Source organism: Rhinatrema bivittatum, chromosome 2 (assembly GCF_901001135.1).
Source record: "Rhinatrema bivittatum chromosome 2, aRhiBiv1.1, whole genome shotgun sequence".
Taxonomy (NCBI): domain Eukaryota; kingdom Metazoa; phylum Chordata; class Amphibia; order Gymnophiona; family Rhinatrematidae; genus Rhinatrema; species Rhinatrema bivittatum.
In genome coordinates, this window is record NC_042616.1 from 146254378 (window position 1) to 146271975 (window position 17598).

General features: G+C 43.1%; 1 protein-coding gene across 3 annotated transcripts in view; it reads left to right on the forward strand.

Moving 5' to 3' along the window:
* Window positions 1-17598, forward strand: part of DNAJC1 (DnaJ heat shock protein family (Hsp40) member C1) — a 652900-nt gene that overhangs the window by 279380 nt on the left and 355922 nt on the right. For all 3 annotated transcript variants that reach the window (XM_029588718.1, XM_029588719.1, XM_029588720.1), the window contains one exon: window positions 9112-9205. In XM_029588718.1, the coding sequence (XP_029444578.1) occupies window positions 9112-9205 (94 nt within the window). The remainder of the gene's footprint in view (window positions 1-9111; window positions 9206-17598) is intronic.

Consider the following 17598-nt stretch of genomic DNA (forward strand, 5'->3'; position numbering starts at 1 on the left):
CCCCCACGGTAATTGGCCGATTTAAATGGGACAGCTGTTGTTCTGAGACTTGGGGAAGATGAAGCCCTTGAAAAAACTCCCGTACTGCGGCTTCCGCCCCCTCAGCTGTTTCCACACTATATAAGTGTGCATAAAAATCTCGCAAAACTTTGCAAATGGCTCCGGCCGAGGAATGCTTGACACCCCGTTCCTCAAGAAGGGACTCAATAAATGTGCCTTTACGTTTTGGGGTGGCTAATCGGGCCTTGTTACCATAGCAGTACAGTTTGAGCGGTATGGAGAATATATTTATTTGTGCATTGATGCAAGAAACAATTTAGATTGTAAAGGGTGTCTCTAACACTGCTTGTTATTAGAGGTAGGGTCAGCAATATATAACGGGCTTTAGTCCACTGATGAGTTCGCTCGATCTCCAGAATGCGGCGAGATATCAGTCTGTTCTGGCAGAGAGTAAAAGCGATAATATCGCAGCAGAGTACCGCTTTCCCCGCTTCCCAATATAAAATCGGGTTCATTTTATGCTCACCATTAAAAGTTTCATATTCTTTCCATTTCGTCTTAAGATAATTCTGGAATTCTATATTACCCGACAAATAGGAGGGAAAGCTCCACTGCGGGGCCCTTGGGTGCCCGCCCCCCATTGAATGTCCACACAAATCATCGCATGATCGGAGAATTCAGTAGGTCCAATCTCAGCCTTTTGAACACAGGAGACCAAGACAGCGGAAAGCAGAACGTAGTCAATATGGGACATGGTGTCCTGTGCCCTAGCAATGTGAGTAAAATCCCTTTCCTCCGCATGTAAAATTCTTCAAGCATCCACGAGATCTAACTGCTGACATAAGTAAGATACACCTTTCTTTTTCCCTAGTCGAGGAATAGTAATATTAGAGCGCCTATCTACTGCAGGGTCCACCACACAATTATAGTCTCCCGCCATGCATATCTGCCCCACCGCTGAGGTAAATAATACCTTTCTAACCTCCTGAAAGAAGGCATGAGAATAAGTATTTGGGGCATAAATGTTACAGATAGTTATGTTCTTACCATAAAGCTTCCCCATTAGAATAACAATGGCCTGCATCATCCGTAATTGTAGTAGAATGAGTAAAAGCCACTCCTTTCGCCACCAAGATTGCCGCCCCCCCCCCCCCCCCTTTCCGACCAGCAGCAGGCGAATGATACAATTGTTCCACCCAGTCTCTTTTCAACTTAGTGTTCAAAAGCCGAAAGGTGCGTTTCTTGTATACATGCTATTTGGACTTTATGAAGATGCAAAGTTGTTAACAGTTTTGTATGTTTGACTGGAGAGCCCAGCCCTGCTATATTCCAGGACAAAATACGGATGCTCTCAGCCATATTTGATTCAGAACACAGTGTCTCTAATAGAGAAACTCAAAAATTGTTGGGTATATCCCCTGAGTTCACCCCAGCCTAGGAACCCAAGAGTGCAGAGCCTCAGTCGTCATCTCCCGAAGCAGCCCAGGGCCCAGGCAAGCCCCTGAAAACCTAATTTCTCGGTCTTTACCCAATTTCACCTCCAAACACACAACCTCTCACCTACCCACAGGCTTTTATTCCCCCCCCCCCCACACACACACACATGCAGACAGCCACAGATATACTCACCCACACACCCACAGGATCTCACCCAGCCACCCACACACATACACACACAGATTCTTAAGCCCCACATTCAAATAGCCTTTCTCACACAGATACCCACACATACACAGGATCTCACTCACCCAGCTAGTCTTTCACACTCACACACAGTCATTCCGCCCCTCGCACGCACACAGTCTGGATCTCAGTGGGATATTCAGAGAAGGAGCTGTTTGAAGAGAGGGCTCAGATGCAGAAGGGGTTTGAGTATTATATCAGCTGGAGAGGGATTGGTTGGTAGAGGGTGTTAGGGAATGAAAAAACATCAACTGGAGGACGTAAGAGAGGAGCTAGAGATGAGGGGATTATCTGGGGAAATGCGAAAGTATTGGAGGGGAGGATGGAAGGTGAAATTGAAGGAAGAATAAGAGATGGCTGAGATGGAGGAGGTGACAAAGAATCAGTTGGGAGACTTGGGATGAGAGAGGATGAGGAGTGGGGATGTGAACAGGACCAAAGAGGATGAGAGAGGGAGTGGGCTGGGAAAGTGAGAGGAGCTGGGAGATATTTGAGGCGATCAACTGAAGGGGCAGAAATTGAGAGAGAGGTTCTACTGGAGGTGAGGAGATTAGGTTCTCTGGTGGGAGTGGATCTTGGGAGAAAGGATTAAGTAGAGAAAGGTGAAAATTGAGAGAGGGGATCAGCTGGACTGTGGAGAGGGCGACTGCAGTGATTGTTGAAGAAGGACCTGCTAATTTGTTTTGGTTGTCCTTGCGGTCATGTGAATTTTCAAGTGCTAAAATGGGGGCACATTTGATAAGTTTGGGAAGCCCTGTTCTAGCATATCACCATTGTTTGGACTCCCATTTGGACCACCTCGGACACTCTAGTTGTGTCTCGAGGGGAAGTAGTTCTTTTGTAAACAGGGGCTAGTGCATGTTCTTCCTGAATAGCATGGCATGTGGTTCTATTCCCCTTATTCTTCTCTTCTTTAAGGATATGTAGTGATTGAGTTCTATCCCCATTTTGCAAAGGCTGTTCATCTTGAACATTATCAGAAACAAGGCCCTGATTGCCCCTCATTCTGTCATGATATGTTTTAAAGCAGAGAGGTGCATGAATACTCAGAATCCAATGGAGTGCTTCCCTCTGGCTTTGGGTTGCTTGAAAGCTTTCATTAATTTAACGGTGCTAATAACACATTTAGCCCATTGAAAAATGTATATCTCCTCATGTCTAGGCGAATGGTTAGGGTTGAGATCTGTTAAAACTTGTTTAGTCCGTAGTCCCTAAACATGATCACTTACAGATGTGGATATCTAAAGGGAAGGAAAGTACGTTCTTTCCATCAGATCAACTCAGTGATACTACTTTTGAGCCATGTGGCAATAGTAGGCTTGTTTTCCTCATGTCTCTGAACCTGGAAGCTCTCCATCAGCTCTTGCTGGGTTCGGTCACATCACACCTGTATGCTTTATATTTGTTCCTTGATAATGAACATGCCCCTTCATTGAATGGCAAGATCTGTTGATCCAGGAAGGCTCTCCTCCTCCTTTTCCTTCTATATCCAGTATCACTTGTTCCTTCCATTCTGGGACCCTAGTCTATTATGGAACAAGTTTATCCAAATAAACCTCTAACTGCAAAACTTGCGTTTATAAGTACTCTCCCATCTCGTGAAAAGGAAGGGATGATTGATCCAAATCTTTAGTCATCTGATAGTCTATGAAAACAAGTAAGGGGCACAGGGTCCATGATTCTCAGCCAAGCCTCTCAAAGCATTAGGTATGGGCTCTTGGTCGCAAGGTGTCCCTTCACAGAATAGACCTTTCCAGAGTTCCCAACTTAGTAATGGAACAACTTCATATAATGAATGGGCCGCCCTTCTAAGCCCTTGTCCGTTTTACGTTGAAAAGCATTAAAAACCTTGCATAGTAGATTCCATCCTACAAAGCAAATGCAAATCCACTCTGGCCTCTCTTTGGCTAAAATGGGAGTCATTCCTTCTTTCTGTGTTTTCTGTGCTCTGGAGTTAGGGACAAGAACCGCTCAAAGTTCTTAGGTGTGAAAAGTTTTTTCTTCTTTATTCTAGCATGACCCACTCAGGTGTAGTGTAGCCGATCCTCTTGCTGATTCCTCCAAAGGTTGAACTCGCTCCTACCCTAGGGGATAGGTGAAAGATCATCATGTCTTATGAACCTTTCTTTACTCAACCTTATAGCAAGGGAGTTCAGCGTTCAATAATTCTCTTTTTCCACTTTTAAAAAGGGTCCAAAGTATCTTGTAATTGTCTATACCCTAACCAACAATAAAACTAGAAACCACCACAGTACATAAATGGGATATTGAAGACCTTCCAATCATCAGATGTAAACGGAATGAAGAAAGCACTGAAACTGTCACTCCAGCACTAATAATACCTGATCTGATTATTTTAATCATTGGTCTTCCAAATTGTTTTGAATTGAATTTTTGGAAATTCCAAATAAAATGGGCATGTTCAATAGGCTTAATCAAGCTCAAAATATGTAAAGTATTTATCTTTTATGCCGCAAGGATTCTTACTAACACCAGCAGAAGTGAACACATAACACCCATACTAAAACACTTACACTGGCTCCCCATCAGATCCAGAATCATTTTCAAAGTGCTAACTATAACACACAAGAACATCCATTCACAAACGTCGCTAGATCTAAGCCTTCCACTTCGTCTACACGAGTCTTCAAGACCAATCAGAAACAGATACTTAGGCACCTTACACGTACCTTCAGCCAAGTCCTCACTCAAGAAACGTGCATTCTCGACTGCCAGCCCCCTTCATTGGAATGCCCTCCCCACGGACATTCGCCTCGAAACGTGTACTTGAACATTCAAAAAGAAACTCAAGACCTGGCTCTTTACAAAAGCCTACACTTAAAGGTCTAGCTCAGAACCACATCCCAGAACTTGAATCATTCTCGCTTTTATAATCATATCAAACAACTCCTAATTTTATCCTTGGTCTCACAATTCCAAATCATTAAATATTTGAGCATGCTACACCAATACCTCTTAATCCAGATGTAACCTCAGTTTTTGAAGTCTTCACTCCTATAGAAATAACCGCCAGTTCTTATTTACTTAACCCTATTCTGTAGACGTAAACTTTTCATGAAGACTGTAATCTGTAAACACCTGTATTTATTATAAGAATTTGTATTTACTATTTATATTTATTATTTAGCCATTAACATTGTTCTGTTACCACTTGGTACTATTTCTCTCCTTTACCTCAAACTCTAAGTTCCTACTAAGTTAGCCATGTTATTTATACCCAATTGTTGGATGTAATTGTATATTTGTTTAATTGTTCAATCTGTTTGATGTAATTTTCTGTTCCTTGTTCTGTGTAAACCGAAGTGGTATGCACAAGTGCATGAACTCCGGTATATAAAAGCCTTTAAATAAAATAAAATAAATCTTTTATAAATTCTTTGAAAGTCCACAGTCTTTATCCAGTCAGATCTCGTTAAGTGCAGTGGTGATTGAAACCGGCAGTTCTGATTGTTGACCTTCCACTGCGGGGTCTGCTGCTTCAATTGTCTCTATTCACGGATGCCTCCACCAGGAGATCTGGAGCTCATGCTGGAGTGGCATAGATTCAAGGCATAAGGTCCTTCGTGGAGAGGCACTTTCATTTCAGCCTACAGGAGCTGCATGCCATTCATTATTCATTTGGAGTTTTTTGCTTGCTTTTTGTCAGGAAAGAGAATTTTGGTTCAGATGGACAATCAGGTGGTCATGTTTTACATGAGCAGGGTCGGGTACAGGCTCCTTTATCCTCTGCAAGGAAGCTGACTAGGTTTGGTCATGAGCTCCTCAACATAGGGCCTGCCTGCAGGTGGCCTGAAAATTTGTTGTAACTAGTTTTGAACTTTTTCTTTGGAAAAGCATGAAGTAAATAAATGGTTTATTCTGGATTTAGATATGCAGGCTTTTTAGTTTCAATCTGTTTATTGATAATTTTATATCAAAGAATACAGATTCAAGATATCAAGGAACAAATGAACATTGTGAATTATCTATCAGATATTCTGGTAGAAAAGAACATATACTATACATCCATATTCATTAGCATAACCAGACTATATCTATGATATGTCTTAAGATCAGAGTAAGTAAGCTGAGAGAAAGATAGGAAAAGAGACTAGAGAAAAGGTAAAGAAGGGGGAGAGAAAGGAGAAACAAGACACCGGCTGTGAAGACCATAACATCAATCATTAGGTTATATTGGGGAAAAGACATACTCATCCAAAGGCTTCCACACCAGAGACCATGTTGCAAGTCTGTTACATTTGATGGCCGTAGCCCTCTTATATTTACAGTACATGCAGACCAAATTCCACCAAAGGTGATGAGATAACAAATCACTACGCTTCCAGTTAGACATAATATTATGTAAGGCAACGATGAGCAGAAAATTAAGTAATTTCCTGTGTGGAGGAGGTAAATTTAAAGAAAGGTTTGCACCCCTAAGAAAAATCAAAGCATAGTTAAGCGGTTGACTAAGGGTTAATATTGAAGAAATGGTTAGCCAAATCTGTTGCCAAAAAGCATTGACATGAGGGCAGGAAAATAACATATGTTTTAAGGTTGCCTTGGGGGCCATGCAGGACCAGCAATTGTGAGTAGGAAGGAGACCAGCTCAATGCAATTTCCAGGGAGTCCATACGGCTTTATGCAAAATGAAAAAAGAGGTTTGGGTTAAACTGGAAGATAGTGATATGCGGGTAGATATTAGCCATAAGTGTTTCCACATTTTGTCTGTAGGTGTTACATCAATATCCATTGCCCATGCTGGGCACAGTCTATTTTTAGAAGAGCATAAGGAATAGGCTGTTATCAGTTTGTACAAGCGAGATGCTAAGTGCCCTTTTTCCATATTCCTGATAGATTTGTAAAAGGAAGGGGACATTTATTGGACTGAATATGTGAAAATGCTTTGGAGTGGATAATACTCCGCAGCTGTAGCCAGGCATAAAACTGAGTATTGGGTAATCCAAAGTTCGTTTGTAATACAGAAAATGACAGTAAGGCAGAGCCATCAACACTGATGCAAGATACCATATGGTCTTGCTCTGCCAAAAGGGCCAATTAAGAGGATGATATCCAACCTTCAGCATAGGGTTATGTCATAGCGGAGCCATATTAGAGTTACGCCAGGAACATGTGCCCGGAGGTCAAATGGAGTCAAATTCCATGAGTGCCCTATGTAGAGATCTGAAAATGGGATTGGAGGCATGCTAAGAGAGCAGCATCATGCCAGGAAAACAAGAAGGTGAGTACGGGGAAAGAAGGCTGTGCTCTGCATGAAGCCATCGAGGGCTGTCCCATGCATCTCACTCATTGGTATAGTGATGGTAGGCTTGCTGTAAAATAAACACCTGGTGATAGGCATAAAAATCTGGAAAATTAACACCTCTGCTGATTTTTGCAGCCTTCAGTTTAGTTAAGGCAATTCTAGAGGCTTTGTGTTGCCAAAGGAATTTCATGAGAAGTCTGTCCACGTGCCTATAAAAATCCTTAGAAAAGAATATGGGCAACATGAAGAGAGCATATGTAATCTTAGGGGCAATGACCATCTTAATTGTTTCCAGCCAGCCCCACCACGTAAGGTGAAGAGGGGACCACTTAAGCATTACTGTAAATCTTCCGTGAACTAGTTGAGATTCAGCATTACCAATAGTTTGTTGCGGATCCGTGTAAAATGTGATGCCTAAATCTTTGAGTCCATGGAGAACCTTTTGTATAGGGGACTGAGAAAGATCCACTAACGAGCCAAAGTAATTTAAAGGGAGAAGCTCAGTTTTATGCCAGTTAATTTTGTAGCCTGATACTGAGGAGTAAGAGGCTATTAAATCCAATAAATGAGGAAGTGATTTATGAGGATTAAGGAGAAATAATAGTACATCGGCATATGCCGAAAGCTTAAAGACATCTGAGCCAATATTCACGCCTTTGATTCGAGTATCCTGTCTTATAGCAATGAGTAGTGGTTCCAAAGCCAGATCGAATAAGAGGGGGGAGAGAGGACACCCTTGACGAGTGCCCCTATGTAATGAGAAAGATGGAGAAATTTTGATTGATGTAGAGAAATGCCATGGGAGAATAATACAATAAATGTATCCAGGAAACAAAGGTGGGGTCAAAACCAAAACATCGACTGTGTTGAAAGGCCTTTTCCGTGTCTAATGATACTACAACTGCAGGGTGCGGGGCTGAGATAGTTGCTTCATTTACTTGAAGGAAAAGACACATATTGGCTATTAAATGGTTTTTGATAAAGCCAGATTGATCTGGGTGGATCAGAGATGACATGACTGAGGATAGTCTAGTAGCCAATATTTTGGTAAAAATCTTATAATCCGTATTCAGGAGAGATATTGGTCTGTAATTGCCAATGTTAGTCTCATCTCTACCTGGCTTTGGAAGCACTACTACACACTTTTCAAAAAAAGTGGAGAAGAGAGCTGACTGTAAAGGAGCCGCAGAATAATAATCATGCAGATGAGGCTATATGCAGGCTTTTTAATATGGTGTGTATGTCTCTGAGATTATACTTTGACCTTTTATATTAAACTTGAATTTTAGTTTATGATCACGAAGCTCTGCAAAGTCTTGATTTGTTTATGTATTTTGGTAGAAATCATTATGCTAAAACAAGATTTTGGAAACTTCAAATGCCTGTTCTTGGAAATTGAAGTCAGAAAAGGAAGGAGTGGGCTAGTAGTTAGAACAGTGAGCTGAAAGCCATGGAAACCACAGTTAAAATCCCTACTACTCTTTGTAAGCTTGGGCAAGTCTCTTCACTCTTCATTGCTTCAGATACTTAGATTGTAAGCCCCTGGGAATAAGGAAATACCTACCGTATTTGAATGTTTCTTGCCTTGAGCTACCAATGAAAAGACATGAGCTAAATCTATATAAAATATATACATAAAATTGTGCTGCTGTTTACAATGTAAATTTGCCTGGTATGGTTGAGGACTTGCTTTATTACCTTCCTGCAAGGTGCTTGATTAAAACAACATGAAATAGATTTTTTTGGCCAGGATGGGTATTGCATAACATTTTCTTTAAAAGACTTTACTGTGCTATTTTTATACCTCTTAATTGTCCTGATCTGTCCATTGGATATCTTCAGGCAATCTGTGGAACTGAATTGCTCCCTTTTGTAATGTCATTGCACTGATTTTGTTAGCAATAGTAAAATAAATATCAAAATGTAATAGAAGCTTTAATAAAAGGGGATAATTTTCTGGTAACCTTAGCATAATTCGTATACTTTTGAGTATTATGTTGTACACTATTAAAGCTTACATGTATAGGAAGTTTAGCTAGAGGCCATGTTGCTTGCTGTCTTCATACTTTTGGAGACTTATAAATCTAAATAGAAATCAGTAAATTCTAAAGTATAACTGAACTAACTATATCATTTAAAATGGAAATTTTGTTTGACTGTAGGTTGCTTGTAAAACCACAGTGGCGTGACTTGCTTCCCTGCAAGATGGGAATCTGGTTTTGTCTTACAGTGAAGTCATTGCCTCAGCTGATTCAGGTAAGTACTTTACTATACTTAGTAGGTATAGTTCAGTATATTAACTTTTAAGATGATGATTAAACTTTCCAGGATGTTATAATTGTAGGTTGATACTAGTTTTCATTTTGAACACAAAGCACAATATTATCTGCACAGAAGTATATTTTTAGCCTACTTTCTGAAGGGAAAGGAGGCTTATGAGATATGTGTGTGTGGTCTTCTTCACACCAAATTTTCAGGACATGCCAAAGGTGGGATTTTTTTGGATCCACACATAATCTTGAAAGCATGTACATGTCCTAGAAAATAGGTTTATTTATTTCTAATTGGAACTTAATTATGTTTTTCTGATTTCTCTATCACTTGTAAACTATTAAAAGGAGTATCATTTTCAAACATGGCACAATGCAGGTTGCTCCTGAGAAAGTATTGTAAACAGAAGCTGCATCTTTTGGTAGGTTTGCAGGGTTTGTGTATTGGCTTTCTTGAAAAGTGTGCTTAAATCCTGCAGAAGAATTTGAGGGTTGAGCTATTTTTTGATTGTATATTTATGCAGTAGAAAGTAGTTTGTGAGCTTGAGTTAATCTGTTTGTAGTTTAAATTTTCATTTTAATTCTGAGTGTATATTTGTGTTGGGAAAGTAATTTTTGAGAGTTTGTAAAAGTCACTAACTCTGAGAGAGTGTGAGGACTGGTTCCTGGGCAAGCAATCACTGGTATCTGATTCCTACCCACCCAATTTGCATTTTTTGATATAGTTTGCAATCCTTATTACATGGAACATTTTCATTTTCATAAGTCAATTAGTGATTTACAGCAAAGTACGATTAACTGCAATTTTAGTAATTGACTTATTTTAGTCCCATTGCAGATCATTGACGGACATAAGAATTTCCATACTGGGTCAGACTAAAGGTCCATCAAGCTTAGCATCCTGTCTCTTGACAGTGGTCAATACAGGTCACATGTTATCCGGTAGGGTCCCGAAGACTAGATCCAATCCTCCTTAACAGGAATAAGCAGTGGCTTTCTCAAGTCTACATGGGTGATAATGGTTCAAGGACATTTTCTCAGGAACTTTTCTAAGCCCTTTTTAAATCCAGCTACACTAACTGTTTTTATCATCTCCTCTGGCAACAAATTCCACAGTTTAACTGAGGGCTGAGTGAAAAAATACTTTCTACTATTTGTTTTGAATGTGCTATGTATTAGTTTCATGGAGTGTTGCCTAGTTCTAGTACTATTTGAAAGGTTACATAGCTGTTCCCTGTTTACCAGTTCCACACTGCTCAAGATTTTATGAGCTCTCATGTCTCTTCTCAGTCATTTCTTTTCCAAGCTGAAGACCCCTCCCTTTTCTGTACCTTCCCCCTGGTAATATACTACAACTCCCTTCCTTTCACCCCTTCCAAAAAAAAAAAGTCCCTGGTGGTTTAGATTAGGCCCCCTCCCTCTAAATAAATCCCTAATAGTCCTGCCCCCCCCCAGAAACCATGCCCCCAAATACTTTAAAATGAATCATTGGTGGTTTCCAAAATGATGTTGACCTGGTTCAGAGTTAGACACTTCTGGCCCCCACTGTACCACCCATGAGTCATTTTAAGGAATGAGTGGGGTCTGAGGGATTGGGAAGGAGGAACAAGCGGTCCCTAGACCATCAGGGAACTATTTAGAGGTGTGGGGAGGGGGGCTTAACCTAGAATACCAGGGACCTATTTTACTCAAAAAGGGGGTACATAGGGGTCTTGTGGGGGGCACCTGGGGGTGTATACTACTGGAAGGGGGTGTTGGGGCTGGGGGGTGTTACAGAAAGGGGAAGGTAATGAAGGATAAAGTGACTTGCCCTAGGTCTCTAGGGGCAGCAGAGGTCAAGAATTTGAACCTTGAGTTCCCTGGTTTGTAGCTCACTGCTCTAACCACTACACTACTTCTCCACTCCATGTTTTTCTGTATTGTTTTTCATAGGCTCAGTACAATGTCACTGGTAAGGGATAAATTAGCCCTTTATGACAGAACTGAATATATTGGTTCATGTTTTTATTTTTAAAATATGATTTTAAAACTTACTTTGGAGAGGGCCATCCAGCTATCTACACCCCATATTGCAAGGTCCTCTTGCAATTCCTTACAATAGGCTTGTAATCTAACAACTTTGAATAATTTTGTGTTTGTCTGCAAATTTGATCACCTCATTCTTTACTCCTTTACCAGATCTTTTATAAATATATTAAAAATGACCAGCCTCAGTACAGATCCCTGGGGCACTCCACTATTAACTTTTCTCCACTGAGAAAAATAACCCCTCAGTCATACAGTTAAACTAGTGTAAAGCACAACTTATAAATGTAAAGGTTTTAAAATTTAAGTATTTCCACTATTTCAACAGCTTTAAAAAACAAAACAAAAAAAAAAACTTTAGCAACTGAAGAAAATTAAGATGCAGAGTGAAGTCCAATAGCGAGATTGTCATCACCCAAGAAAAGAATCTAGGCGTGATTGTTTATATGTTGAAATCTTTTGCTCAGTGTGTATGGCAGCAGCCAAGAAAGAAAGTAGAATGCTAGGAATTATTAGGAAAGGAATGGAGACTAAAATAGAGAATATCATGATGCCTCTGTATTGCTCTATTGTGTGACTGCACTTTGACTATTGTATGCAATTCTCAAAAAAGATATATCACAATTAGAAAAGGTAGCGAGAGGTGTCAAAAATGGTAAAGGGGATGGAATGTTTCCACTATGAGGAAAGGCTAAAGAGATTAAGGGGTCTTCAGCTTGGAGAAGAGATACGTGAGGGGAGACATGATAGAGATATATAAAATGTGTGGAGTGGAATTGGTTGTTTCCTTGTTCAGAAAGTATAAAGACTAGGAGACATATAGTAAAGTCACTAATACATTTAAAATAAATAGAAAATTAGTTTTTACTCAATGTATAAATAAGCTCTGGAATTCGTTGCTGGAGGATGTGGTTCAAGCTGTTAGTGCAGCTGAGTTTAAAAAAGGTTTGAACAAGGTACTGGAGGAAATGTCCATAAAACATTATTAAGGTGTACTTGGGGAAATTTGTTTATCCCTGGGACAAACAGCATGGAATCTTTTATCCTTTTGAGATCCTGCCAGGTAGTTGTGACCTGGATTGGCCATTGATGGAAATAGGATACTGTGTTTGGACCTTTGGTTTGACTGAGCATGGCACATCTTATGTTATGAGATGGGGGCTAACCAGTCTTGTGTGCTGAGTGCCACATGCTGCATATGTGACTCTGTTGAAAGAGCTCCTGGCTCTGAGGGCATTTCAGATCTCGGGAGGCCAAAGTGTCAGACTTGGAGGTGCTGAGGCAGACAGAGGTATATAGAGGAGAACTTTAAAGACAGTAGAATGGTCCCAACTCTAGCCTGGCAGACCTAGAGCTGTTTGGAGAAACAAGGTCACCTTGGTGTTGCAGCAAGTGATCCTGCACTTTAGTGCCATTTGATTCCTTATCCTCTCACATAAAGAATGTGTCTCCAGGGGTGTGTGCCTATGATGGAACAGTTAGGACTGCTGTTGCAGTCTGTGAATCAGTCCATTAGGAATGTAGCTAGCTGAGTGGTTAATGGACATGAGGATCGCAGTGGTAACTTTTCCGTGGCACTACTGATTAGGTCTAAAGGCACATCAGTGTGCCATGTCATGCTGGTTGGGAAACCCAGGCATAGAGTCAAACAGAATAAAAGTCCTTCAAGAAGCAAAACGAACAGTGGACTCCTTATGGATAGAAATTCCATGTGTGCTGGGTAAAAATATAGCAGTGGATGCATACTATTGTCCACCTGGCGAAGATGAAGAAACAGACTGTGAAATGCTAGCAGAAATTAGAAAGGCAAATACATTTGGCAACACAATAAAGGAAGACTTCAATTACCCCAGTATTGATTGGGTCAGTGCCACTTCAGGACACACTAGAGAAGTTAAGGGCTTTTTTTCTAGATGCCATAAATGACTGCTTCATGGAAGACTGGTTCTAGAATCGATGGAAAGGGGAGGGGGGAACTATCTCGGTGGAACGCAGGACCTGGTGCAAGGAGTTATTGTGGTGAGGCCACTAGCAATAGTGATTATAATGCAATAAAATTTTACATCACTGAAGGGAGGCCATGGATCCTACTGGAAAGATAAGAGGGATGGTGATTGCACAATATATTGTGCTGGAATATCGAATCTTTGTGCTTCCAAGTGGATGATATTTTTCTCCATCTTTCATGAGAATCTAGTGATAGTAGATTTGGAGATTGCCTTTTTATCCTTCCTATCAAAAGAATCAAAGAGACTGGGGAGAGTGCAGAGTGGAACACTAGCTGCTGGCCTGAACTGCCCTCCAACGCAGTAATGAGAACTTTACCTGATGACCTCCATTTGAGTTAAGGGTCTTGGAAAAAGTGCTACGTAGCACAGCCAAAGCCACACACTGAAGGTGTATGCCCCTGGAAGAAGTTTTTGCTTTCCTTTATATTTTTGTTTCTCAAGTTTGTGATGGCTAAGAAGAGGAAGGGTAGCATCCACTTTCCACAGATAAGCAGGCTGAATTAGCCATGATGTCTGGGGAAATGTCCTCTGGTCCTCTAGATGACTGAGCTCTTCAAAGCACACAGAGCTCTACTCTGTGTGCCTGTGTGTGCCTTCCCCCATGTGGCTCCCAGCTTGCCTCAGTCTTCCGCGTTGCAGGTAGCACACGGAGCTCCTAGTCTCTTACTGTTCCTAGCAGTTTTTGGCTACAAATTAACACTTCGTGGGATTAGACAGCAAGGTAGAGATGCAGAGACCACCTGGATTTAAATTCTGCCAGTGCGGCAAGATAATGTCAGTAACAGATGGCCATGTCCTCTGTTACGTATGCCTGGAGCCCAACCATGATCCATTGACCTGCAGGGACTGCGGCCATATGTCCCCAAGAGCATGCAGGCAGCTAAGATTGAGAAGTTGAAGGCAGCAGGATCTCTTACTACACAGCCAGCCCAAGGATCCACCCAGTCTTCTCCAGGCCCCAGTTGGGAACCCCTGAAAGCCAGGAATCAGGTGACTTAAGGGCCCCGCGGAAGTGTGCCCTTGCCACCTTGATGCAGGGAGCACCGGAAGAGCAACAGCTTTGCAGTCCCAGGCAAGTCACAGGCGATGTCAACACACAGACTCATCCACTCAAGGCACTGACGCATCGACGCGAAGCACAACACTGTGTCGACGCATAGGAAACACAACACAGGTTTGAAGCATCGGAGAGTGTCGGCCAACGCAACGATTCACCAAAGCAAAGACCCTTCCATAGGTCATTGTTACGTTTAGGCAGTGGTCAGATGTAGAGAACACCACCTGCAGGGGTGCCCCGGATGAAGAGAAGCAGGAGTTGGAGGAGAGCTTTGATAATGGCTGGAACCTGTGGAACTGGGTTGTAAGCAGGGTGCTAGCTGGAACCTGTGGAGCTGAATTGCTAGCAGGGTGCTGGCTGGAAACTGTGGAGCGGAGTTCTGGCTGGCAGGGAGGCTGGTGCTGGCTGGGACATGTGGAACTGGATGCAGCTGGAAGGTATCAGATGTACTGGGAGCTGGCTGGAGGGAGTCCCTGATACAAGATGCGTGAAGGTAAGAGTGAGCTTGATACACAGGAGCGGCATGGAGGTATTTGTGAAAGTGAATGTAAGTAAAGATGATCAGGATACTGGAACTGAGTGCAGGTAAGGATGGGTTCAGGATAGTGTGCAGGTAAGGGTGATGCTGGCTGGAAGTAAGAGTGACTGGACTAAGGGAACCTGGGGAGACAGGACTGACAATGACTAGACAGACTAACCAGACAGTACTAACATTGAACATAAAACACACAAGCCCGAAGGCAACACAGCAAGGCAGAAGCCTAATGGCTAGGCGGCAAGGCAGAGGCCTGAAGACAACATGGCTAGGTAGCTAGGCAGAAGCCCGAAGGCAGGTAGCAAGGAGGCTAGAGCAGGGAGCCCAAACAAGCTCGATGCCGAAGCACAGGAGTCTTGGGTAGGCAGAATTATAAGGACAGTCCAGGACATAGATCAGCTGACTAGGATGGATTGGACCAGCCAGGAGAGCATGCTCTTGAGGGACCCCTGGTGGTGAGGTGGTTGCACAGCAGCCATAGCCGTAACAGTCATCGAGGGTGCATTGAAGCAGAGGAGACCCGTGCACCATCGAGTCCTTCGGGTATTTCTGGCAGATACAGGCTTGTCATCCACAATCCAGCTGCCAGCCTTGCATGGAGCCCCCGTCCCAGATCTGGAACTGTTGCTTTCGGATGTGGAACTGGTTTCAGGCCAGGGGTCGTCTGGATTTTCTCAATTTTCCAGGATCTTCTCTGATCTGTCATTGACATCAAAACATAAATGAGAAGGGTGACGCTTGCAGGAGCCCCTGGAAAGAAGACACAAACGGGGCCCCCATGTGGAACGAGCACCAGTACAACCCAAAGGCGCAGATTTGGACACTGGGGGGCACTGCTGACAACAGAGAGGGGCCCAGAGGGACCCTTCTCTTAGAACTCAAGGGTCCTTGGCCTCCCAAGCGATCTCACAGGTATTGACGTAGTTCTTGTCTTCGCTGGAACCAACGCCATGGTCAGGGGAAACATTCTCCCACCATGGCTCTACTCTCGCCAAAGGAGGACATCGACCGGCCGGGAATTACCTGCCCCCGAGAGGCACCACAGGAAGTCTGTACATATGAGTCATCCATTTCATCTTTAAGCTCTTCGGGATATCCTTCCGACCCCCTGGAGGAACAGCCTCAACCCATTTCCCCACCAGAGGACCTCTCCTACTCCAAGTTTGTGGAGAAGGTGGGGAGTGTCCTCAACGTAGATGCCAGGAAGGTGCCGGATCCCAAGGCGGAAGTCTTTGGAATACTTAAGATCTTTGAGACCCCAGCAGAACCAACAGCATTGCCTTCACATGTGGTTCTGGACGAGCTAATGACCAGGGTATGGCAGCTCCCCTTGTCGGGATCTGTGACATCACGCAAGACTGACCTAAAGTTTAGAATGTGTGAGTCACCCTTTTGCAATATGGTCCAGCTTCTGCACACCTCCATTGTGGTGGAGTCAGCCATGAAAAAGGCAAAGAAATCTAGACTGCATTCTAATACCCCTCCAGGGAAGGATAATAAGTACCTAGACAGTTTTGGACGATGCACATTCCAAACGGCGATGTGGAACACCAAGATTCGGCAGCACCAGTTTTACATCACCCAATATCTGTATGAATGTCTCCAATCTCTGAAACCTGTGGTGGTGGGCATTGACCCAGATGGCAATCCCCCACCTCAACCTCATGTGAGAGAGGAAGGCTTGCGCCATCTACTCCACACCATCTATGAGGCATTCAATATCTCTGCAGGAGCTATTGCTGCCAGGCTTTTGGTATGCTATTAGAGAGGATTTCCATGAGAAACTCAGACTTTCCCTGCCTTCCCGACAACCACTTTGGGGATAAGTTTCAGGAGACAATAACCCAGCTGAAGGAGTAGAACATCGCAGTGCAGTCTTTGACTAATTTAGGGGAGCAACCACCTGGAAGGAGATATTATCCTACTCCTCAGAGGACATATGCCCAACTCTGCACAGGCAGATCCTACCCTTCCTTTCGCCCACAATCATACCAGCCGTCCAGGGAGTTGCAGCCAAAGCAGACTCAGGATGCGACCGACAACGTAACCCATGACAGCTGCGGGGACCTGAAGACCTAACTGGCTCCAAGACCCAGCAGGAGTTTTAGGAGTATCCAGTCTATTTCTACTGCTAGTCGTGCCATGAACACTCTCCCATATTTACCAACACTGGGAGGAAATTGGGATCATGAAAGGAAAGATCCCCTGACTACTTTTCCAGGACTGCATCCACTATTTAGCCATCTCCAGATGGAATTAGGGATCTTAGTTCCCATAACGACTCACTTCCAAGAAGTTGGAAAGAATCCAGGGCCAGCTGATGCTTATCAGGCCACTCCGCAGGGCAAAGTTCGAACTGACCTCCCGCAGGTACATACTACCCCCTCACAACCAAAAGGCTAGAGGAATGCACTTCATTCAGGGGAGACAAATACCCACTTCCTCACTATCAGTATCTGTGGGCAATACCCCTATTTCCAGGTCAGTGGTCTCCATTCCCTTCCAGACTGATAGTATCCCTGGGAACCCTCACGAAATGTCTGACAGCGGCCCACTACAGGTACTAGGGAGTCCATCTGACCCTTCATGTTGCCAATAAGCAACAGGTCGCCTCCCCTGTCAGGACTGATGAGGGAAACCAGCATTGTGGAAGACCACCAGGGGATATGCCCTGTGCTAATCATGGATACTTCTGGCAACCCAAGACAAATTTGACTCAACAGTACCATGGGATACAACAGGACAGAGCCTGC